The sequence below is a fragment of the Triticum aestivum genome, chromosome 1D, assembly GCF_018294505.1.
Source record: "Triticum aestivum cultivar Chinese Spring chromosome 1D, IWGSC CS RefSeq v2.1, whole genome shotgun sequence".
Taxonomy (NCBI): domain Eukaryota; kingdom Viridiplantae; phylum Streptophyta; class Magnoliopsida; order Poales; family Poaceae; genus Triticum; species Triticum aestivum.
The window spans coordinates 403810524-403834328 of NC_057796.1; the positions used below are offsets into that span (position 1 = coordinate 403810524).

The window sequence follows — 23805 nt, forward strand, 5'->3', positions numbered from 1 at the left end:
TAGGGCATTAGTAACGACCCTTTAGTCCCGGTTCTTGAATCGGGACTAAAGGCCCTTATGAACCGGGGTAAAAGCCTCTTTTCCTACTAGTGGTAGGCCGTGACTCCGAGTAATCATGTTTGGTACCGAAAACCATGACATGAACAATGTAAACAATGAACTTGCATACAATGAATGTCAAGAGAGTGAAACTTGCATCCAATGAACAAAGAAGAATCTAATACTATACGATGCATCACAAGTCACATCACTCGCAACACGTACAAAAAAATCAATGTACAATTAATCGTCACAAGCTGACACGAGAAGGAACAAAATGTACACTTTCTATACCCCAAAATGAATGTACAATGCGTCTATTATTTGGGCTTGACCTCGAAGTAGGGCATGTAATCGGACGCGTCGCCGGCGCCGCCGTAGGACGACCGGGTGATCTCCACGTCGCTGTACGGGTGCGAGGGCGCGCCCCTGCCGGCGCCGTCGAACTCGGTGGCCGACGACCCGGCCGAGTTGGACCCCTCGCCGTCGGGCTCGTTCAGCAGCATGGCCTCCACCTCCTTGACGACGGTGCCCATGGTCGGCCGCGCCGCCGCGGACTCGTCCACGCACTGCATCGCCAGCTGCACGAACCGCCGGAACCCGGGCGTCCGCGCGGCGTCCCGGATCGCCGGGTCGACGATGGCGCGCAGGCCGTAGTAGTCGCGGTCGGCCGGGTCGATGGCCTGCCTCACCTCCCGCACCACGTATTTCCCCTTCTCGATCGGCTGCCTCCCGCTCACCAGCTCCAGCATCACCACCCCGAAGCTGTACACGTCGCTCTTCTCCGACAGCTGCTGCGTCATGTAGTACTCCGGGTCCAAATATCCCTGCCAAAAATGCACGCATGATTAATCGGCAAATCATATCGAGCAACTGATCGAGGTGAAAAATGTAGCAGTGGTTATGATGGTTACCAGTGTTCCTTTGACTTGGGTGGAGACGTGGCCCTTCTCGGTGTCGGCGACGAGCTTGGAGAGCCCGAAGTCGGCGACCTTGGCCTTGAGGTTCTCATCGAGGAGGATGTTGGTGGACTTGATATCGCGGTGGATGATCGGCGGGTCGGCGAGCTCATGAAGGTACGCCAGCCCCCTCGCCGACCCGAGCGCGATCCTCAGCCTCTTCTTCCAGCCCAAGTACGTCCCTCTAACTGCAAACGTGCAGTTCCATCAATTTTGGGCACAAGTGAAATGGTAAACAACTAATGCAAATTTAGATCAGGGGCATTGTCAGTGGAGTTGTTTGGGACTCAGTAATTCAGATGTGCTTACCAACAAGGTTCTCCCTCAGCGTCCCACCGGCGACGAACTCGTAAACCAGCATCTGCTCCCCTTGCTGGAAGCAGAAGCCGATCAGGCTCACCAGGTTCCTGTGGTGAACCCGGGACAGCAGCTCGATCTCGTTCTTGAACTCCGGCGCGCCCTGCATCGACCCGGACTGCGCCCGCTTTATCGCCACCCGTATTCCGTCCACGAGTGTTCCCTTGTACACCTATTGACACATCGCAGTGAGTAAGCCAGTGCGGTTGGCTAAATTGTGCTTCAACTGTTTTCAGGAATAAGATGGATAAATGAGTTGATGCGGTTTTTAATTGTCACCTTTCCATAGCCTCCTGCACCTATCTCATGGCTATCTGCAAAGTTGTCCGTGCAGCTTTTCAGCTCCTCGAAGGAGAAGAACCTCGCTCCTTTCAGCTGTGGAGCTCCTCCGCTGTCTTTCTGCGCCGCGCCCCACGAAGCTGGAATTTCAGAGAAATGATTCAGATCAGTTTCCAGTGTCATGTCATGGTTGCTTTCGGATCTTCAGTTCATAGCAGATTGTTCAACAGTGATCCTACTGGTATAACAGAAACTGCAAGACCAGTTTGTATATTTATCCTTACCAAAAGGGTCGGTGCTTCGTTCTTTTAGTTCCTTGTTCCTTCTCTTCTGTCGCAAAGCGAATAGTCCCACCAAAATGAGGGCGATCACAAGAACCCCACCGGCCACTGCAATTCCAGCAACAGCACCTGTACTGAACTTCGATTTTTTGCCACCAGCAACTGACACAGAATGTTTAAATAGTTAGTTTCACACCGCCGCGCCGCTTCAAATCTTCAATTTTAAACAGGGGAAACTCAAGTACCTATAAAGGGGACATATTGATCTGCAATGAAGAAGTAAGGCCCGAATACTGGCGGTGGCTTGTAGGTCTGGTTGCTGAGAAGAAACCCAATACGGCTCACTTCAGACACGTTGAAGAGCGTCCCCGTTGACGGGAACAGACTCACTTGAACTTGGAGGTAGTTGTCCTCGTTGAAGTGGACACGGCTCAGGAAAACCGCGCCTTCACGCAGACCCAGTAGCCTCCAGAGGGTTTCCTCCAGTTGCTGAAACCTAACGGTGTCCGACACATCCTTGAAGGACGGCGCTCTGAAGACCATCTTGCCATTGTACGAATAGGCGCAGCCGCAGTTTGCGGGGTTCTGGCCCTGACCACTTTGGCACCCACTTGCCGAGTTACATTTGGCCATGCTAGTGCTGTATGCTATCACGTTCGGTTTCTGGACCGTGCAGAATGCTACAGTGGGTTTATCGGAGCAGACTGGATTCATGGCAAGCCTGTATGCAGATTTTGAGAAAAGAGAGAGGCATGTCAGTGAATGCATGGAGAAAAGAAGTAATGGCCAGCATTTTAGGATCTTACAGCAGTGTCTTTTTGTAGTTTGAAATGCCAGCGACATCAACTATGACGTTTTCTTGGAAATCCACGGTTTGCAGTTGTGTGCCGATGCTGCCTGGCATCGTAAGTACTCCGCTCAACTGGTTTTTGCTCATTACACTGTACCATCATCAATACAAACACGTGAACATGAGAATGACTTATTTTTCTTTTCTTATTCAAGTTACTATGAGTATAGTTTGCTAGAAAAATTACACTTCATGCAGCTGGGGCAAATTGAAGAGTTCCTGGGGGACCTCGCCAGTGAGCCTCGCAGAAGACATCGATCTGAGTGATAACAAGAATATCACGATAAGTATGACATCATCGAAACAAATTGTTGCTTTAGAGAGTCAACCTTTTAAGATAACTCACATTGAAGAAATATTTGTTAGATTTGTGAACCAGGCTGGTATTGCGGACGCGGTAAAGCTGTTGTTGCTTAAATCCCTGATTATTAAAGCAACGACTAGTCAGTATTTTCCGAGATTGTTTTCTATCACTGGGCAATGCAGCATGGAAGCATTATAGTTAGGTTCTTACACAACATTTAACACGTTCATGCTGCTGAGATTTGGCACTGATCCAGTTAGCTTGTTGGTTGCCAAGTTCCTGCAGAAAGCATTTTCAGTAATAGGTATCTCAAGTCAAAAAAATATTATCTTGACAAGTAGTGATCTAAAAAGTCTAACATTCCTTTACAGAGGAGTAAGACACTTACAGCTCATTTAGGTTGACCAAGTTGGTGATGTTAGGGACTGCTCCCGCAAATTGGTTCCTATCCAGTCGGCTGTCGAAGACGAGAAGTGTGTCAAAGATTGTGATAAAAACAACTCTTGAGGAAAATGTGTGTTTCATTGTTCTGAAGCTACTTACAGTACTTGGAGCGAGGTAATGCTTCCAAGCTCACGCGGAATTGGGCCTGTGAACTGATTGCTATCAAACAATCTGAAAAAAATGAAAAGAAATATCAGCAGGATATATTTATCGTTATAACATAAATTGGAAAGTTTGGCAATCCCTTACATGTGTATGAGGGTCATATTAGGCTTGAAGAGGCCTGTAAGCGTTCCAGATAGCTGGTTCTTGTTGAAATGGCTGTCCACCAATCAAAGTTTAGAAAGATGAAACAACCGGAAGAGATGTGTTTGCAAACCGATGATCTTCCTTGATAGATCAAGACAAAAAGAGTAGTATCAAACTTACAAGTGCTTCGTGTTGGTAAGAAGGTCAAGGCCCGGTGTCGTTCCTGTTGAGATAGGGACAGTTCCTGTGATGGCATTGTCTGCCAGGTCTAGCCAGAAGAGTTTTGAGAGTAGACCAAGCTGAGGCGGTATTGTGCCCGTCAACTTGTTCGAATTCAGCGCCCTATATGTATAGATAACGTTCCACAGAGCCAGTTAGTTTTTTTCTGTCCAATAAACAGAAATAATGCGAGAAGTTTCTTTTTGAATCAAGCTAGCCACTTACAGGAATGTCATCTGCAGGAGGTTGCCTATTTCTTTTGGTATGTCTCCGCTGAAGCTGCAACCAGCCAAGATCCTGACAAGCACATCGAAAGCGATTCAGTAAGCCTGTTCGGTCAACTGCTATTGCGGCAGGAGCAGTAAGGTTGAGAACAATGAGCAATTAATGCATCGCTTACAGCGTCGTAAGCTGCGCAAGGTTCCCAATCGAAGCGGGGATCGTGCCACTGAGACCACTGTTGAACGAAAGGTCCCTGCAATGCAAATGCTTGTGTTAGAGTGTCCACATATCAGCAGCAGGTCTTCAGAACTTTTACATCTAGTCTCATCTAGATTTCGTTCCATGCAATATTGAATTGAAGCATCTCTACTTTTCCTTCATTTTCAAATATATTACCTAATCCATGTTCACTGCCCAACTACCATTTTTTATAATACAAACTAACTATCAAAACTTAGGCATGGTAAACTTGAATGGGTCAGCTCAGCTCTATTTTCTTTCAGGACTTGGTCAGGCTTCTCTTAAGAAAGCAGAGTTCATAATCGAGAAGCAAAACTGCTCTGACTGGTTCCATAGCCTGAACAATGGTAGATTGGAGGCAGCGATTTCATGGCGGGCGACAACTTACAGGAACATGAGCTGGCCGAGCTGCCCGATGCTGTCGCTGAGCGTGCCCTGCATGTTGACGCTGGATAGCCGCCTGCGAGAACAAACCAGAGGAAATTTGGTATGATGAGATGAGGCGCACACTTGGCGGTTGAAGGAGACGCGATCGATTGTACTCACAGCGACGTGACCCTCCCGTTGCCGTTGCACATGATCCCGTCCCACGGGGCGCCGCAGGGGTCGCCGGAGTTCCAGCTCGACGGGTAGTTGCTCCACGCGCTCATCACCGACCGGAGCGCCGCGGCTGCCCCGGCAAAAACCCACACACAGCAAACAAGGTCAGCTCAGCTGGGTGGGGTGGGCGGAGGGACGTGAAATGAAATGAAACGGAGCTTTTTGGATGGGTGAGGGGAGGGAGTGACCGACCATCGTCCGGGTTGGTCTGGCAGAGCCCCGCCGGCACGGTGGCTGCCACGAGCAGCAGGAGCAGCAGCGCCCGCCGCGTCGCCGCGTCCATTCTATCCACGCGCCAGTCCACGGAGGACGGGGCAACAACAACGGTGGCCGCCTGACTCACTGATCGGAGCCTTGCCCCGGGAGGCGGAAGCACGTTCGCCGGAGCGAGCAGAGCACCGCCGCGCTTGCGCTTTGCCTATCGTCTGCCTGCCTGGCTCCTCTGGTCGTCGGGCAAGGCAGTTCTCTGCGTTGTCTCTGTCTGTGGCGAAAGTCGGAGACGGGAAGGAGGCGGCCACGTCTGGGTGTATAAATCCTACCAACCCAACGCCAGCAGCAGCCTGCTTGCTTCTTCCCCGACGCAGCGCGGAGGAGGGAAGAGGTCAACCCCACCCGGGGCAAGGTGAGGCGAGCGAGCGAGCGAGCGAACGCAGGGACGCACGCGTTCAGACAAGACAGCCGGGTTTGCACTGCGCCACGTTGGTCAAACTAACCGAGCCGAGCGGCCGGGAGGAAAGAGAGACGGAGCCGACCGCGCATTTCCACCATCTTTCTATTTTATTTTATTATTTACGCATATACAAATCCGAGCTGGAATATTCAAATCCTCGACGAAAGTGGGCCCCGGCTCTTGTAAAGACAAGAGCAAATTTGAAATCACCATCAGACGTTTTCTCGGGAAAATTAGAAGGATCCCCACGGGACGACGACCTGCTGGTGGCCTGTAGCCATCGCCGCCGGACACCCAGTTCCAGCTCCGCCCCGGTTGCATGATTTGATTTGCGCGTTGCCGTTGCCATCGTCGTCTTAATAGCTGCACATTCTTTTATCCGTGGCTAGCTAGTAGAGGTCTGGGTGCTCGCCCGGCCATCGGCTTAAAAATCCAACGACCAGCCTTTGATTGCGTCGTCTTCGGTTCGCGGAGATTAGTTTATACGCCGAGGAAAACATCCGAGGGTGGTTGACAATTAAAAGGGCATGCATCTGATGCAACTGGGTTGAGGCCCAATCGGTTGGCCCGGCGGGTGGCTGAATGGATCTATCTATCCATCGTCCGTCCGTCCGTCCCTCCTCCGGCCGGGTACGGTGTTTATGTTTGTTGTTTAGCTCGTGGGTTGCCGATTTTTAATGCGAGCGTCGCGTCCCGGGGTAGTGGCTGATGGCGACGGCGACGGCGACTTTATGTATCTCGGCATCAGTCTCTTATTGATTGGAACAGTTGAGGCCGGGCACTGCAACTGGATCGAATGTGCGTCTTCATCTACGTGTGCATGTATGTCTATCATCACATCGCAGAGGCAGAGGCCAGAGAGGCGTAGCTATCGTTGGAACGCGTGTGTGCACGGCCTGCAAGTTACAGCGGACGGACAGTGGACGTGAGGCCCGGTCAGTGACCTGCTCCTGGTCAGAGAATAACAGCCAGCCTAGCCTGCACGCGTGCTCCGCTCCTCTATCCCCTCCAAATCCGGTGTCCCCGTCGAGGCCTCGCTCTCTCCCCTAGTGGCTAGCCTAGAGACTTCGATGTGGGTCGCCGGCCACGGGAGTGTACTTCCTTCGCCTTCCGCAGCTCTCCAGCCTCCCGCCTCCTTGGCGGCGGCAAAATGGCGGCCAGGAACTGGTCCTGGTGGCGCACGGCGTACCACGCACGGGGGCACGTCGGCCCTCGTCACCACGGACGCAGGCAGGCACAGGCCACGGAGAACTAATCCTCGATGGTTCTACCTTTGACAGTTTCATGCATAGTGGTAAACTTGCATCGTGCTTCACACTAATAATAATATCATAGCATATGGACTAACTGATAAAAAACATGCTCCGCAAATAATACACAATGCTAACCAAGCAAGCAACGTTTTCGATACGCGCAACACGGCGGCGGCCACGCGAAATCATCCCAAATCGCCAACCGGGGCAGATGGTTAACAGGGATAATTACCTGGTCAACAAGGCTGTGATTTCAGACTAAAATCAAAATGTGACGTCTCAGCGAGCAAGCACAGCGGGCGAGTGCCCAGAGTTCCAATCCTATATGCCTCGCGGGAAAAAAAGAAAGCGGATTGGGTTGAGAAGTCTGACGGAGGGTGTGGGCATTAGTTTCTGATTCGATCTACAAAACAGGTCAACCTTACATAAAACATGTGTTGCGTCCTCAGTACCGCCTCGCCTTGGACTCGCTCCTCGCGAGGATCATCCCGGAGAGCTTGTCGACCTCGTAAAGGATCCCGGCAGAGAACAGGAAGCTGCGGCCAGGTGGAGCAAGAAAAAAAGGAAATCAGATCGTTCATGAGGAGCTGTTGCACTAATGTAATCATCGGAAAAAGGCAAGAACAGCAAAGGCAGCAAAATACAAAAAAGACAGATCAAAATTATTTAAATAGGGCAGAGCTCTTGGTATTTTATTTTTTGTAAATGGTGCCCTTCCCTTGCTAGATCCTTTAAGGGGTGGTAGTCTAGCATCATTGTGTTGGTGCCATCCAGGCTTCTTTTGCTTGGTAGCCTGTTATGTGTACAACACACAAAACACTTGGAAAATGCTCCCTCATCATGTGACCAGAGTAACATAAGCTAAGGCTGCTAAGCTTCTTCATCATGTACCAGAGTAACATAAGCTAAGTCAGCTAAGATCTTCACAATGCACCACAATAATATAAGCTCTATCAGAGCATCTGAGCACCACAATGTCAACACCATGGTGGATGTAGCAAATAATTTCAGCCCACATAACCAAAAAAATGTGATTATTTTAATAATTTCAGATAACTTTAGCTCCTCCCCTAGCTCATCATGATTGTTAGGTGACAGAATTTTTCCGATTAGCGAAGGAACTTTTATTGCATACAAGTATATGCAACAATAACTCGTTCTAATCTCACAGGCTATAGAAGGATCACTAATTTATGGTTTTGGCTCAGCTGCTAATCATGCATCCTATAACTTCTGTCAACATCAAAGAATATGTAACATACAGTTGGCAATGCTGTTATATGGAGAGTATTGTCTAATCTAATACAGTTCTTGGCAACATGCAAAATCTTAAGGTATTATTTTTACGGTACCGGCCCATTAAACTTTGTATGCATTCGTTACCTTATATTCCCATCTACTATTGCAAACAAGAGCAAATAAAAAATTCATTAGCACATCTAAGATTAGCATTTCTGAACAAGGAATCGTGAAGGTCTATCAGTTCTATCATGGGACCATACAACTATTAACGACTTGAACAAATAATTGGCGAAGTATGTTAAAGGAAGCATACCATGTTGTGATGCAAACGCGGTGGACAGTGCCAGCTACAATAAGAGCAACAAGTTGTGCTACAACAACTGCATGAAAAGAACAGAAATGTTGACAGATGGTTCAAGTTCAAAAATGAAAGAAAACATGGGAATGAAATATATACCTGCACCCCACCCAGTTCTAACACCACTAGCTTCTTGGTAATTACCGATAAACTGCAAAACTTGCTCTAGTTAGCACATTAAAAAAAATCTATATAGCAAAGTAATAATTGTTGTTTGCTCATAAAGGAAATGATGACTACAGAAATCATCATTCCTATTTACAACACAAAACCATAAAAGGGTGTCAGTCAAATGTATATAGCATACATGCTTCCTAGTTGCTACATTTCCCCCCTTGATGAGGGTCCGCTTTCACTATTTTCTCGTTATAGAAAACAAAGCTGACAAAAGATAGACTTATGTATAGCCATCTGTGGAGGTTTTGGGGTTTAGGAAATGCTTCACCATGTTGAAGCCAGAGTGGATTCCAATACGAAAACAAGGTCCCCTTTGGTGTCTTCTGCGGATTTAAAGTGACATGAACCCACAAAACTACCACAATTAAGGCTTGTCATTAGTCATAACTTTTTAGTACTATATACCTAAATATTTTACCACAAAGTCAATTATACTTCAGGAGCTTAATATATTAGAACAAACAAGCTTATGTCTCCAAGATTGTTGGATTTGAGAAGTCAACTCTTCATGGCTCCAGCTGGAGACAAATACTTTCTCCGTCTGTATCTAGAGAAATCTAAGACAAGAATTTTGGGACAGAGGTAATACTAGACAAACATGACCTTAGCCGCCACTTATGATTGCTCACATTGTGGGAGATAATTGGCAACTGAGCCTACATAACAGATCAATGTGAATTTCGAATCAAGGGATATTTATATCTTAGAAGAGCAATGTGATAGGGTATTATTCTATTTGTGAAGCTACTCTAGGTCCAGAAAACTGAAGCTGAAGAACACATAAAACCTGCAGAAACTAGCTATCAGACGTCACATGACCGAGATTTCTATCTTGCACCGCGGAATGTTGCCACACTGGATACAAGAACCGTTGCAAATCCCATGCCCATTTGCTCCCAGTGCTATACCCTAAACATTTTTTTTCTAATAGAAAAAATCACAACCTACGAATGTCTAGCAATCAGGTGAGAGGGCTTTATCCACCACCACAAGTAATAAGAAGCAGAAAGAAGAAGAGATGGGCGACGCACGGTGAGGAGGAGGAGGAAGAGGAGGGAGCTGACGAATCCGCCGGCGATGGTCTTGAGCTCGGACGCGGCGAACCAGCCCCGGTACATCTCCAGCAGCGACAGCGTCACCGCGAACAGCAGGAGCGACAGCAGCATGGACCGCCCCGTGCCCGCCATCTGCGACGACAGATCTCCGACAGCCAGCGGACAACGAAATCAACAACCTCGCACCGAATCCAAGAACCAAAATCACCCTAGCAGCGGCGCTGGAGAACGGAGATCCTCACCTGGACCGGCGGCTAGGATCGGAGATCTGAGGCGGCAGCGCGCGGGGGCAGTAGGGTTTTGGCGCTGCCGCTTCTTCTTCCCCCAGTCCGTCTCCGGTCTCGCGAGCTGAGTGGTGTGGTGAGATCTACCACGCCGCCGAGTCGTCGTGGAAGAGACAATGTGCGGGCCGTGTTGGGCCGACGAGTCAGAGGCCGATGGACCCCTTTTCGGGCGTATGGGCGGCTTGGTTGGAATGTTTGCTTACCAGGCCGCATATGGGCCGTTGGTTAGGGCCTGATGAAAGCGGACGCGCACCGCCGTCGCCGCTCCGTTCCCCATCCGTCCCCCCTCCCCCGGTCGCACTCGTGCTGCTGCTCCACGCATCGTCGCCGACCTCCTCCACCGCCGCGGCGCCTCGACGCGGGGAGATCCGCTCGCGGGGCCTGGCCGCCGTCACTTCGTCAGGTCTCTCCCCCTCCAGAACCTTCAGCTAGAACCCTCTTCCCCTTCCCGTGGGCAGGATAGCGGTGGCCGCCGACGTGCGGGCGCGGGGCTTGGCGGGGCGGGGCGGGGCTCGCTTGCTTCTGGATCCCCGCCATTTGGTCTCGCCTTCGGTCGTGGGTTTGCTGTGGGGTGCGGTGGCTTTGGAATTCCAGTAGATTCGATTTTGGCGGTGGGGCTTTTCGTGCCGCTGGTCGGATGCCGGGACCAACCCTGGATTGGGGCCTGGGGAATCTGAGCTGCCGATTGCTTCCGTGCTTTTCTGCGTAGCTTGATATTTTTCAGCAATCTGTTGGAGAGTGTGGGTGACTGTATGCTCGCGATTGCTTTGGTTCTCAGCAAGTAGGTTTTCTTAGCTGTTTTTGTGCTATAGCTGTGATTGGGAGCTTGTGAGCTTGATTCAAGCTCGCCAGCATGTCACATATTAGCTTCGGCAAGCTGGGTGTGCATTGCCCTGTTGTCCCTGTTGTTGTGGCCGTAAATTCTTCTGGATGGAACCTTTTGCCGGTCGGAGCATCATAACCAGAGTGCTAACTTTTTCCCCGAAGTAGCCGGAACAAAATTTCTGCTCTCAATGTATAATCCAACTGGTGACCAGCATTTTGTCGTCGGTTTTGGTATTACTGCAACCATGAAGCTAGCAGAGTTAGGTTCATAGTTTAGCACATGATACAAAATAGGGGTAGCTTCAGATTTCAGATAGTTGTGCAGAAATTTTTTTAGCTTGTAGAAGGAGATAAGATTGACAAGAAACTAGCCAAATCATGTGATGCTCCTAATTTACTTGGATTCTCTTCCCTTTTTTTGATTTCAAAATGCTGCATTATTATCTCTCATCATAGAAATATGCCACAACGAGACAAACCAAGCATGAAGCCTACACACAATGTTTTCTATTCCAGTTGGCATATAGATTATTTAATTTACCATGTTGTACACAAATGGAAACACACATTTGTAGCCATATAGGTAAGAACCTAAGATTCGAACTACAACTAGCCTTATACTAAGGATTGTTGTACTTTTGCTGTTAAAAGGACAGACCCAGTGCATAGAAGCTCCCACACAAGGTGGGGTCTGGGGAGGGATTATAGGAACTTAGTCTTACCCCTGCAAAGTGCAATGCAGAGAGGCTGGTTCGAACCCAGGACCTCTTGGCACAAGTGGGGAGGACTTCACCCCTGCAAAAAAGGATTGTTGTACTTTTGCTGTTGACCTACTCAAAACCGGTGCTTGTGGAAGATGGAACAACTGGCAGTGAACTAATCAATGTAGAAAGCATTTTCCTCACTTTTATTTGCACATCAATCAGTTCAAAGATAGGATAACCATGTTGTTTTGCGATTGCCTATGGCTGAGTACAAATGTGTGATCTGATAGAAAAGTTGACATGGCTTTGGTCCCTTAATAACATAGTTTGGTTAATGTGTCTAATGACGATCGGATGGAAGGAAGATGAGTGTTGCAACATGGCATGTTGTGATTGTACATGCAGGCCCCCATCATTGGAAGTTTCCAATCAATGTGGAAATTTTTTAGCTCTTTTTTGTTTTTCTCGTTTAATACAGTTAAATTTACCATCTCCATGATTAATATCAGTCCTTCAATCACACCTCTGTTCCTTACCAAACCTGGTCAAATAGAAAAACCAGACCCTTGATTTGAAGTGGCCTGCATTCTGGCCTATTGAGGTTCCCTGGAGAATTTTCCTTGTTTTGTTCCCAGAAATCTATTAGAGGAAGTAGGCCACCAGCTGCAAGCCTGCATCTCATGCTAAACCAAAATATTATATTGATTTGAAGTTTTTTGGGTCGTGGAGTCGGGTCGAGTCTCCCTAGCCCTGATTATTCAGCGACTTGTTATGGCTAATAGCCCCAAGTCGCCGCAACTAGTCAGGGGAGTTTACAGAGAGGATGAGACGATGTTGAGGGAAAGTTGCAGTTGGGGAGGAGCTTGATTTTGAGGTCAAGGTGGCATGAAGCTCCTAGGCAAGGTCTCAGCTGGGCCTCGGAGGAGCCGAGTTGCTTCAGCGTAGGAGGAAGATGGCTCCAAGTTGATAGGGTTAGGAGCATATTTGGCCCATGAAGGCCCATTTGAAAACCCTAGCTTTCTTGATGTATCTAGACCGTCCATACTTATCCAAGCCATCTGTACCGTCCATGAAGAATAGAAGAGTGGTAACTGCCCAGCAGCGCGTGACCAGGACTATACATAGCCGCCGCCAGTGCAGATTCCTTCTTTCTTCCCATACCTTCTTCCCTCTTACAAGTTACAACACACCAGCGGCAGGGTAGATCGGTAGCCGCCGGCGGGGTAGATCGCTAGCCGGCAGCGGGGTAGATCGCTAGCCGGCGGCGTCAAGGAGATTGATTTCTCGCCGAAGACCTCGCCGGCCTCCGAAACCAGCACACAAGCGTCTACTGGGGGGTGAGTTGCATGACTTTATCTGCTAGTTGAGTCACCGTAGCTAGACTTCGTCACTGATTGGCAAGGCGATTAGCCTGCGTCTCATCGGTGATTAGTCGGCGACTCAAAACCTTGTATTGATTTAATACCGCAACGGTGTTTTCATGTCTAGATTTGGAGGGGCCCATAAATACGAGGACCATCTGAGGCAGTGGAACATCATAATGCTATAAGTTTGTGCTCTTCCGGAGTGTTTGTCCTAGACTTTGGTGTATTGCAAGTTTTAGTCATGGCCAGTATTAATATTTTGTTTCTTCCATTCAGTACTTTCTTTGTCGAATATATTTTGTAATTTTGTAGAACTTTATGAATCCTTTTAGATATTAGCTAGTGGCTTGCTTCTAGGTGTAAACTTGGAAATAATGATGGTTTATCCTTTGGATCAATCTTCCTTCTGTGCTTGTCCATTTTGGAAATAATCAGAATGCTAGTTGTAATGTTCTAAATACCAAACAGGTTTTGGAAATTGCACACAGCCTCATTTGTTTTCTAGATTGATTCTCATGTTTTTTCTACCCTCCTTATTGTGTCATCTTGTTAACTGTATTTTGTAAAATTGTGCAGTGTGATAGTTTGTCCTGCATGACTGCAGTTTTTTAGAATGTAGTATATATAGAGCCCTAATATCTTCTGACTAGTTAGTGTTTTGATCTTGAGATTCAACTTTAGGTCATGTGTTGCGTTTAGCTATGTACTTATTTCATTCTGGTTTACTATAAGCATCCTGCACCTCTGGAAGGACCCCCGATATTTATTACTTACATATATTATCTCTTCCTGGACTCCAGATTGGACCGATTATCACTCAGTTGGGGAAATAACGGAATAGTATTTTGACTTCCTGTTGCCTTGATCGTTCTTTGGGCATCATCACAATGTCAGGATCACTGAATGTATGCTTCCATCTTTCCTTACTTAATATGGTTACTCATTTTCTCCCTTTCCTATTCAGTAAATCACCTAACTCCACCTCATTTTGGCTTCCACTTCCATATATTGCTTGAGCTAATATGTCGACTCATTTAACCTGTCTGTTTTTAGACATGGTGTTGTCTTTATGTTATTTATTACTCCTTGCCAAGTTCCTCTGTCTCAAAAAGTGGACAGAATAGCTTTAATCGTTATCAGGGTTCATTGTCCACTTCTGTGTAGTGATGACAATGGCTAGCTACGTTTTTCAAAAGGCCTTTGGTTTATTGTCATTACCTTTTGCAGTCAAATATTGGTGGGGATTCAACAGGAAGGCCATTCACATCAACCTTTTCTGGTCAGTCTGGATCATTTCCTAATTTCCATCACTCTGGTTAGTATAAATCTTACATATTTGTGTAATCCAATAATCATCTTCGAAAGTATCTCATAAAGCTAACTCATTTGAACTTCTTGGAAGGCTTGCATAATATCCACGGAAATCTCAATCTTGCATCACTATCGCCAAGGAATGCTTCATTGTCAGGTATTCCATCCCCAGGTGTTCAACAACCTGGGGGCAATATTTCTGGTAGCCGGTTTCCTTCAAATAACCTTCCAGTGTCCATGTCTCAGGTTTGTTCTCCTCTTTTTAAGTCCACAACATGTTAATATCATGCTGAGTGTTCTATCACTTAACTAATTTTCTTGCCCTTCTGTAGATTTCTCATGGCCATTCTGGGATCAGCAACAGAGGAGGTATGAATGTTGGGGGGAATGCTGTATTTAGTAGTAGCATGAATGCTATTGGTGGTTCAGCACAAGGTTTATCCTCAAGCATGGCTAATGTTGGTAATCGAAATTCTGCTCCTGGGTTGACAGCTTCTTCAGTTTTGGGGAACTTAGGCCCACGGATAACAAATTCTGCGGGCAATATAGTGGGTGGCAGCAGTATTGGCAGAAGCATAAGCTCAGCAGGAATGTCCATGCCTGGTATTTCATCCCGTATCAATTCTAGCGGCAACTCTGGAAGTGGGGCTCTTAATATCCCATCCAATCGACTGAGTGGTATGCATCAAGGTACATGGTTAATTGTTAATCTTTATTTGTTCTTTCGAACTTTTCGTGCTTCTTCGGCGAATATCTATTCTCATTTTTTTCTTTCTTGCTGGCTGAATAGTGAACTGGTGTGTGTTTCTCTCTTCCTGTGGCTGAGGTTTCAGTATATTCGTCGCGCCCTGCGCTTGTGTGGATGGCTTCTAGGCTGGGGTTGTTTTGTTGTGTCGGTTGCAATTTCTGTCTTGCATTGATTGTGGTCTTGTCTTGAGTTGTCAGATGTTTCAGTCTTGTCTTAGGCTTGTAATTGTTTGCTTTCTATCAATGCGTTGAGCTGCAAGCTTTGCATTTTTTTAAGTATAGGGAAGTGGTGTTGTAAGGTACATTTCAGTCATATGACAGCGTAACTCTCTGAAGTGTTATGGATTGAACTTCAATGTGGCTCAATTTGATTGGAAATTGACACGGGGAACTAAGTTTTCACCTATTGCATTCATAAAGCAGTGCCACCACCTTGAGGTTGTCTGCCTTGGTTGCCCACACTAGATTATACGTATACCACTACCAGTGGAAGCAACTAAACTGTATATACAACTACTGGGTTTATTAAGAGCTAGGAATTTCTTCTCTCTTGGTGTAAGGGGTGTGGGGCAAACTGACCTAATGGATTTTTTATTTTGTAAAAAATAATGAGTCTGTTTAATTTTTTTTCACCAGCGTCGCCACAGTTCATGAACATTCTTGGGAGTTCTTATCCAACACCTGGAGGAACGCTATCTCAGAACCAAGTTCAGGCAGGAAACAATTCTTTTAGTTCTTCTGGAATGCTACATGACGGAAACTCTGGTGACAATTCTCCGTTTGACATAAATGATTTTCCCCAGTTAACTGGGCGTCCTAATTCTGCTGGAGGTGGTCAAGGGCAATATGGTAATGCTACAACACTAACAAAATCTGCAATCTTTAGTGCTTTGATAATGTCAGGTAACTAACTTTTCATACTTTGTAATTTGAAGGGTCACTGCGAAAGCAAGGAGTAAGTGTAAATGCCATTGTGCAACAAAACCAGGAGTTCAGCATTCAGAATGAAGATTTTCCAGCTTTACCAGGATATAAAGGTATGTCTCCTCCATTGGTAGTCTCACTATGCACGTAGTGGACAACTCTATAAATCTTGATGAGATTAACTCTCTGTTTCTTGTTAGCTTTTAGCCTTTTCCCTTGTAGTAGTATTTTTTATCTTGTTGTTACTGTTATCTGGAAAAGATAATGCTTCATGTCTTGTCAATTCCTTCACTATTTTCTTCTCTATTAACCACATATCATGGTTCAATCTTCTTCTCAATTCTTCATCTGGCATAAGTTTATCCTTCTCTCGCAAGCTGGGGTAGTAAACTTTCATCAGAGATTTGTATTCACGTTATATGTATTGCAATGTGTTCTATCGAAGTTGTTCGGCTAAATTCATATCATGGCAGTTATTCCTATCATGTTCCTTTCTGCTGATTACTTCTGGGCAAACCGCCTGCTTTTATTTTCTGGATATTACCTTATTGTATGTTTCTTTGGAATATAAGGCAATTCGTCAGATTATGGTATGGATTTGCATCACAAGGACCACCTTCATGAGAATGCAAATATTATGCAGGCACAACATTTTCCTGTGAGTTCATGTTGTTCTATCATTTCATCCGAGGCCAGCCATACCTTCTTATTCTTAAATTCTCACATATGATTCTGCAGATGGGTAGATCATCTGGCTTTAATTTGGGAGGTAGCTATCCACCCCGCCAACAACAGCAGCAGAGCACTACTTCGGTAAGCATACTAGCATTTTTTTCATGTAGCCAGCACATATTTGGGGCTGACCACACCACTCTTAGAAGTTAGGATACACACATTTTAACCCTTTTCATGTGTCTGCTAAGCTTTTGACTGTGGATTGTTAACTACTATGATTGTGTTCATTAGGTTCAAAATGGTCTTGATAATATTGGGCTAAGGCCGATAAATTCTCCAAGTCCGTCTTCTAATTCAGGGTCTTATGAGCAACTCATCCAGCAATACCATCAACCACAGACTCAGAATTCACTTAGGTCGCAGACGTCTTCGGGCCAACAGCCATCTAAGGATCAGAGTCAAAAGTCTGCTCAGGGAAAAGAAACTGTGCCAGACCCATATAGTTTACTTGGATTGTTGAACTTAATAAAATCAAAAGAGCCTGGACCAACAGCTCTTGCTTTAGGGCTTGATTTAACTACACTAGGGCTGAATTTGAACTCTCCAGATTGTCTTTGGAAGACATTTGGCTCTCCATGGTCAAATGAACCAGCTAAAGGAGAACCTGATTATCAGATCCCTGCTTGTTATTCTGCTGAGCAACCTCCACCACTGCAGGTAAGCTGCTTCCCATTTGGTTTACAATAGCCTCTTGAACCCTGACATTTCATATATTTTTTCTCCATCTGCAGCCATTCAATTTTCCAAAGTTTCACCCCTTGACACTATTCTACATCTTCTACAGGTATATTGAATAGAATGAACTGTGTGTCTGGTTTTACTAGCCTATGTATTATTTAACTTTGCTCTTTGTGCAGTATGCCGAAGGATGTTGCTCAGTTATATGCCGCGAATGAACTGTAAGCACAAACCTGCACAGTTGTTGGTATCTCAGCAGAATACTATTTTAGTGGACCTTCATTTGCCTGCTGTTCACACACCCTACATTTGTCAACTGTTTTCATGTGTTTGCTCTTTTGTAGTACTCCCTCCGTTTTTATTTATTCTGCATATTTGCTTTGACTGAAGCCGCACTTTATAAAGTTTGACCAAATGTATACAATAACAAGTTTATAGGGTAGCCAGCTATTGATGGAATTACAGCTAAGAAGTTTCTTGAAAAAAATATAACTAGAAGTCCTTTATGCCCTTTTTCCTTCACTCCATCCTTGGTTGTACAACCTCCCTCAATTTTTATGACCCCCTGGATCTATTCCTTCTGTGTCCACGTCCTCCGCCTCCTGCTGGAGCTGCATCATCTTGTTCATTATTGAGAATAGGCCTCTTCTCACACTATACCAGTTCTTTTCACATTGTCTAATCTTGACACTCCAATCATGCTTGGACCTATCTTACATATAACAATATTTATTGGTCTATTCATCACTTTTTGACCTTTAGTTGTTTTCTCATTTTCCCACTATTTTGAATCGAAATGGCCTGGCTTGTCAATGTCAAATGACTCAAATTTCTGATTCCACCTATTTTCCAGATATAACAAAGGGTGGTTTTACCATAGAGAGTATCGTGTGTGGCTCACACGAGCTTCAAATGTGGCGCCTCTTGTGAAAACTCCACTGTATGAACGAGGATCCTACATTTGTTTTGATCCCAACCTGTGGGATACAATTCAGAAGGTTTCATCCGAACAAGAACTGATAGTCTTTATAGCCTGATCGCACAGCTGGGAAAGTAATCTGAGCATTTCTCGTTGATTGCAGGACAACTTTGTGCTCCAATATGAATCTGTAGAGAAGAGACCTGTCCTCCCTTCCGCCAGCCAAAATGTTAGATTATAAGGTCAGCACTTGGATTTCCCGCCTCCCATTCATGTATTATGTCCCTAATGCCGCAGTTTCATAGTTCCATGTACGTAGGCCCGGCTTTTCTGACATGCTACCAATTTTTTATTGCAGCTGTTGTACTTCTTCTGTATTAGAGAATGTCGTTTTTCTTCATCCGGATCAGTACCTGTTATTATCATAGGATATAGGTGGCGTACATTTGTGCAAAATGATTCTGTAAGTTCATCTGAATACTCTTGTTTGTTTGTCAAGATTAATTTACTTTGTGGCGCTGAATTTTATTTCGTCTGGGCAGGACTTGTGTGCTGTTCCGAAGAAGGAGCTTCTCTGTGTTGGCTGGCAGCCCTGATGGTAGCTTTAGACATGTAGCCGAGGAAAATGCGCCTCATTAATCCGTTGGCTGTAAACCAGTAGGTTCAATTTGGTATTGTTGGCTGTAATTGACTTGAGTCTTTTAGCTTTCGTAAAATTCAGACCTGTACTCTTTATCTATGAGTTAATTACCGGTACTTTGGATTTACATCGTGCCCCTCGTTTTTAATAGTCTGGGAATGATGCTCGTGATTTGCTTGTCACCGGTGACTGACAGTACTACTACATGTGAACTCACCCATCTGGTGAAGTGTGTGAAGGTTCACAAAGTGCACGTGTACAAATCATCCACGCACACCTACCCTGGATTCAGACGTGCAAAGCCCTCACTCCTGAACCCTAGCAAGTGTTGGGCCGTGCTGGCCGCACTTGATCACCACCTCCACACATGAATAGTCGAACATGGTGACCTTGAAAACATCCGGGGCAAGGACCTTGAAGGTGAAGAAGTACCCGATCTTTAACTTGTGAGCTATGGCGAAGCCGGGCCATCCTTCATCCATCGCCACCCTCTTGTTGACATCCTAGAGCCTTGTGAACATTTCATAGCCTCGTCATCCAAGAGCGGCCATTATTTGTCCTTGGAGAGATCTCCGTTGGGATGGTGCCTAGGTGCTCCATGAAGGTATCAGGGATGGGAAGTAAATCCAACTTCGTCATGGAAGTAGCCAACATTTGTCGGCCTCCCTCGACGCCTCTTGAAGGTGTTGCCTTCTGCTACATCCTTGCCCTTGGAGCAGCTCCCCTCAACAACATTGCCAAAGGCCAACCTGTCGGCAGAGCACTTCAATGAAGAACATATGACCACTGTTCAAGTAAATGGTGATGTGCACTGAGTTGTGTAGGATCATAGCAATGTGAATGTGAGTGGTGATGTGTAGGATCATAACAATATGCATGTTAATGATGATGATCTTCACTTTTCATGTTGTCATGTAGAAGGGGAGAGCTGGTACAAGGATCAGAACTACAATGTTTAGAACCAACCCTCGTATCAACGATCACCCTAAGACACTGACTGCACCTCAATAAAGATCATTGCTCAACACAGTACCACATCTAAGCCTATATCACACCGATCTCCCCCCAAATCGAACCGAACTAAGCCCAAATCAGATTGATCTTCCCCCAAATATAACGGATCTCCCCCCAAATCTAACCCTAAATAAAACCCTAAGTTGACACCCAAATCAAGAGCTAACTCGAGCCCTATCAAATCCTAAATCGCACCAAATCGAAACCAAATCGGGTAGGGGGAAGGGCTTACCACCATTGATGAAATGGAGCTAAAGCGCTTGTGGATGGTCATCGCTGGTGTCGCCGTCCAGATTTTCACGCCTCTGATGCTCGACATCAAATTTTTCATGCCGCCGATGCTCGTTGCGAGAGTGATAGTGGAGACAAGCACTAGTAGAAAACAGGGCTTTCGTTCGGGCATGGCAAGCCCATTAGTCCCGGTTCAGTCACGAACCGGGACCCATGGGGGCATTCGTCCCGGTTCGTGAGCCTAGGGGGCCGGCCGGGGCCTCGTGGGCATTGGTCCCGGTTCGTATGGAACCATTTGTCCCGGTTCGAGGCACGAACCGGGACTAATGGGCCTCGCTCCTGGCCCACAACCATTGGTCCCGGTTCTTGGCATGAACCGGGACAGAAGGCCCGGATTTAGTACCGGTTCTAGCCACGAACCGGGACAAATGAGCTGCCTATATATACCCCATCGCCGCAGCAGAGCACTCCACAGTGCTCTATTTTTTCTGGCCGTCGAGGGGAGGGCATTTGGGTGCATTTGAGGTGTTCGATGAAATGTCTGAGCCACACTAGTTAATCTTTCTCCTCTCAAAACTCGACCTCCGAGCTCCATTTTCCCCGATATTTGTCTAGGTTTAGCGGTCCGTCACGTCTCGTCCCTGTCTTCACCGCCGTCGATCGCCCGCGCCGATCTCGTCGCCAGCACCACCGTGGTGTGCCTCTTGTTCTTATCTTCTTTCTGAAAGAAAAAAAATTCTTACTTCAGGTAGATACTTGTCTAATTTTGTTACTTTTATTATTCCTTCTTATTATATAGTGCGATGGTTTTGGTATCCGCCCCCGTCGGCCCTCGTCCCGTCTATGATTCGGATGTGGTATATATTATCTTTTTATAACATTTGGTTCATTTATTGTTTATGACAATTATGCCGACCAACGTGACATAGATTTTATTTATCTAGGAGGTGGTTGAACCGGAAATTCCAACCGACCCTATTGTCGAGAGGTTAAATTTAGTTGAAGAAGAAAACAATTACTTGAAGGAAGAAAGAAAAAAAAATTGAGGAGGAGAAGATGATATTGGAGTTGCATGTTGCGGATGTCGTCGATGATCACAAGATCAAGATGGATGCAATGCGCTTGAAGATTAGAAAGATTAGAAAATTTGCCATTCATACCGAGGCTTGGTATCATTATGCCGTTGGATCAATTGTTAGCTTGGTTGCGATTATGATCGCATTTGTTTTCGCATTGAAATGTTTTACATAGTTTCAATGTATGGTTTAATTAATTAGATGCTCTGGAGAGCTATATGTTGTTAGATGAGAACTATGTATGTACTTTGGTTTTAATGTGATGATGAACTTCTATTAATTTGGTCACTTAATTATCTATTCATGATGTTCTGTAATGGTTTATGACACACTTAATTATATATAATGCACGCAGATGAACCGGCAATGGATGTACGGTGACAGACACACCTCCGAGTACATTAAGGGCGTGCATGATTTTCTCGAAGTGGCCGAGGCAAACAAGCAGAATGGTTTTATGTGTTGTCCATGCCCTACATGTGGGAATACGAAGTCTTACTCTGACCGGAAAATCCTTCACACCCACCTGCTTTACAAGGTTTTCATGCCACACTATAATGTTTGGACGAGGCATGGAGAAATAGGGGTTATGATGGAAGACGGCGAAGAAGAAGAGGACGATGAAAACTATGTGCCCCCTGAATACGGTGATGCTGCAACGGGGGAAGCTGCTGAAGATCAAGAGGAACCAGACGATGTGCCCAATGATGCTGCAACGGGGGAAGCTGCTGAAGATCAAGAGGAACCAGTGCCCGATGATGATGATCTCCGCCGGGTCATTGTCGATGCAAGGACGCAATGCGAAAGTCAAAAGGAGAAGCTGAAGTTCGATCGCATGTTAGAGGATCACAAAAAAGGGTTGTACCCCAATTGCGAAGATGGCAACACAAAGCTCGGTACCGTACTGGAATTGCTGCAGTGGAAGGCAGAGAATACTGTGCCTGACAAAGGATTTGAGAAGCTATTGAAAGTATTGAAGAAGAAGCTTTCAAAGGATAACGAATTGCCCGACAGCACATACGCAGCAAAGAAGGTCGTATGCCCTCTAGGATTGGAGGTGCAGAAGATATATGCATGCCCTAATGACTGCATCCTCTACCGCGGTGCGTACAAGGATCTGAACGCATGCCCGGTATGCGGTGCATTGCGGTATAAGATCAGACGAGATGACCCTGGTGATGTTGACGGCGAGCCCCCCAGAAAGAGGGTTCCTGCGAAGGTGATGTGGTATGCTCCTATAATACCACGGTTGAAACGTCTGTTCAGAAACGAAGAGCATGCCAAGTTGATGCGATGGCACAGTGAGGACGGTAAGAAAGACGGGAAGTTGAGAGCACCCGCTGATGGGTCGCAGTGGAGAAAAATCGAGAGAAAGTACTGGGCTGAGTTTGCAGCTGACCCAAGGAACGTATGGTTTGGTTTAAGCGCGGATGGCATTAATCCTTTCGGGGATTAATGCCATCCGCGGGGCTGAGTTTGCAGCTGACCCAAGGAACGTATGGTTTGGTTTAAGCGCGGATGGCATTAATCCTTTCGGGGAGCAGAGCAGCAATCACAGCACCTGGCCCGTGACTCTATGTATGTATAACCTTCCTCCTTGGATGTGCATGAAGCGAAAGTTCATCATGATGCCAGTTCTCATCCAAGGCCCTAAGCAACCCGGCAACGACATTGATGTGTACCTAAGGCCTTTAGTTGAAGAACTTTTACAGCTGTGGAATGGAAATGGTGTATGTACGTGGGATGAGCACAAACAGGAGGAATTTAACCTGCACGCGTTGCTGTTTGTAACCATCGACGATTGGCCCGCTCTCAGTAACCTTTCAGGACAGACAAACAAGGGATACCACGCATGCACGCACTGTTTAGATGACACTGAAAGTATATACCTGGACAAATGCAGGAAGAATGTGTACCTGGGCCATCGTCGATTTCTTCCGACCAACCATCAATGTCGAAAGAAAGGCAAGCATTTCAAAGGCGAGGCAGATCACCGGAAGAAGCCCGCCATGCGTACCGGTGATCACGTACTTGCTATGGTCAATGATTTACACGTAATCTTTGGAAAGGGTCCCGGCGGACTAGCTGTTCCGAATGACGCTGAGGGACACGCACCCATGTGGAAGAAGAAATCTATATTTTGGGACCTACCCTACTGGAAAGACCTAGAGGTCCGCTCTTCAATCGACATGATGCACGTGACGAAGAACCTTTGCGTGAACCTGCTAGGCTTCTTGGTCGTGTATGGGAAGACAAAAGATACACCTGAGGCACGGGAGGACCTGAAAAGTTTGCACGAAAAAGACGGCATGCCTCCGAAGCAGTATGAAGGTCCTGCCAGCTACGCTCTTACAAAAGAAGAGAAAGAAATCTTCTTTGAATGCCTGCTCAGTATGAAGGTCCCGACTGGCTTCTCGTCGAATATAAAGGGAATAATAAATATGCCAAAGAAAAAGTTTCAGAACCTAAAGTCTCATGACTGCCACGTGATTATGACGCAACTGCTTCCGGTTGCATTGAGGGGGACTTCTACCAGAAAACATCCGATTAGCCAT

General features: G+C 46.3%; 3 protein-coding genes and 1 non-coding gene across 8 annotated transcripts; 1 reads left to right on the forward strand and 3 right to left on the reverse strand.

Annotated features, from left to right (window-relative positions):
* Positions 1-202: 202 nt before the first annotated feature.
* On the reverse strand, positions 203-5676 carry LOC123182391 (leucine-rich repeat receptor protein kinase HPCA1). Its single transcript, XM_044594932.1, has 19 exons — positions 5236-5676; positions 4990-5113; positions 4832-4903; positions 4382-4456; positions 4207-4278; positions 3943-4104; positions 3763-3834; positions 3613-3684; positions 3458-3526; positions 3280-3348; positions 3112-3186; positions 2953-3024; positions 2722-2856; positions 2161-2636; positions 1919-2077; positions 1635-1774; positions 1308-1527; positions 954-1186; positions 203-866 (listed from the first exon to the last, which is right to left on the reverse strand). The coding sequence occupies exons 1-19, from the start codon at positions 5324-5326 to the stop codon at positions 360-362; spliced, it is 2895 nt and encodes a 964-aa protein (XP_044450867.1). The 5' UTR covers positions 5327-5676; the 3' UTR covers positions 203-359.
* A 1518-nt stretch (positions 5677-7194) lies between these two features.
* Positions 7195-10261, reverse strand: LOC123182396 (protein KRTCAP2 homolog). Of its 2 annotated transcripts, none has more exons than XM_044594941.1 (5): positions 10041-10261; positions 9775-9930; positions 8666-8717; positions 8522-8588; positions 7195-7502 (listed from the first exon to the last, which is right to left on the reverse strand). In XM_044594941.1, exons 2-5 carry the CDS (start codon positions 9928-9930, stop codon positions 7412-7414), a joined length of 366 nt encoding a protein of 121 aa, XP_044450876.1. In that variant the 5' UTR covers positions 10041-10261; the 3' UTR covers positions 7195-7411. The 2 variants fall into 2 exon arrangements, with proteins under 2 accessions (XP_044450876.1, XP_044450877.1); XM_044594942.1 differs by having other exon boundaries at positions 9775-9944; positions 10041-10199.
* A 68-nt stretch (positions 10262-10329) lies between these two features.
* Positions 10330-19056, forward strand: LOC123182392 (probable NOT transcription complex subunit VIP2). 4 transcript variants are annotated; one of them, XM_044594937.1, is made up of 17 exons: positions 10330-10485; positions 13776-13880; positions 14203-14254; positions 14378-14532; positions 14619-14655; positions 14779-14976; positions 15670-15882; positions 15969-16070; positions 16530-16615; positions 16696-16770; positions 16924-17349; positions 17424-17476; positions 17550-17591; positions 18224-18368; positions 18453-18531; positions 18648-18752; positions 18832-19056. In XM_044594937.1, the coding sequence occupies exons 2-15, from the start codon at positions 13863-13865 to the stop codon at positions 18528-18530; spliced, it is 1680 nt and encodes a 559-aa protein (XP_044450872.1). In that variant the 5' UTR covers positions 10330-10485; positions 13776-13862; the 3' UTR covers position 18531; positions 18648-18752; positions 18832-19056. The 4 variants fall into 4 exon arrangements, with proteins under 4 accessions (XP_044450872.1, XP_044450869.1, XP_044450870.1 ...); XM_044594935.1 differs by having other exon boundaries at positions 10332-10485; positions 14203-14290; XM_044594934.1 differs by having other exon boundaries at positions 14619-14976.
* On the reverse strand, positions 14213-14290 carry LOC123183898 (small nucleolar RNA snoR35). The gene has a single exon (XR_006492886.1). It is a non-coding gene; the product is annotated as a small nucleolar RNA snoR35 (small nucleolar RNA).
* Positions 19057-23805: the final 4749 nt, after the last annotated feature.

What these genes read in the sequence shown, in the direction of transcription:
- LOC123182392 (XM_044594933.1), top strand. An exon ending in ACTGAGTGGTATGCATCAAG is followed by an intron (nt 14,977 to 15,669) that starts GTACATGGTTAA and finishes TTTTTTCACCAG; the next exon opens with CGTCGCCACAGTTCATGAAC. An exon ending in AGCTTTACCAGGATATAAAG is followed by an intron (nt 16,071 to 16,529) that starts GTATGTCTCCTC and finishes TTGGAATATAAG; the next exon opens with GCAATTCGTCAGATTATGGT.
- LOC123182396 (XM_044594941.1), bottom strand. Translation starts at nt 9,930, where the DNA reads ATGGCGGGCACGGGGCGGTCCATGCTGCTGTCGCTCCTGCTGTTCGCG. An exon ending in TCTTCCTCCTCCTCCTCACC is followed by an intron (nt 8,718 to 9,774) that starts GTGCGTCGCCCA and finishes CAAGTTTTGCAG; the next exon opens with TTTATCGGTAATTACCAAGA. An exon ending in CGCGTTTGCATCACAACATG is followed by an intron (nt 7,503 to 8,521) that starts GTATGCTTCCTT and finishes ACCTGGCCGCAG; the next exon opens with CTTCCTGTTCTCTGCCGGGA.
- LOC123182391 (XM_044594932.1), bottom strand. Translation starts at nt 5,326, where the DNA reads ATGGACGCGGCGACGCGGCGGGCGCTGCTGCTCCTGCTGCTCGTGGCA. An exon ending in CTTACCAACACGAAGCACTT is followed by an intron (nt 3,835 to 3,942) that starts GTAAGTTTGATA and finishes ATTGGTGGACAG; the next exon opens with CCATTTCAACAAGAACCAGC. An exon ending in CCCAAGTCAAAGGAACACTG is followed by an intron (nt 867 to 953) that starts GTAACCATCATA and finishes CATTTTTGGCAG; the next exon opens with GGATATTTGGACCCGGAGTA.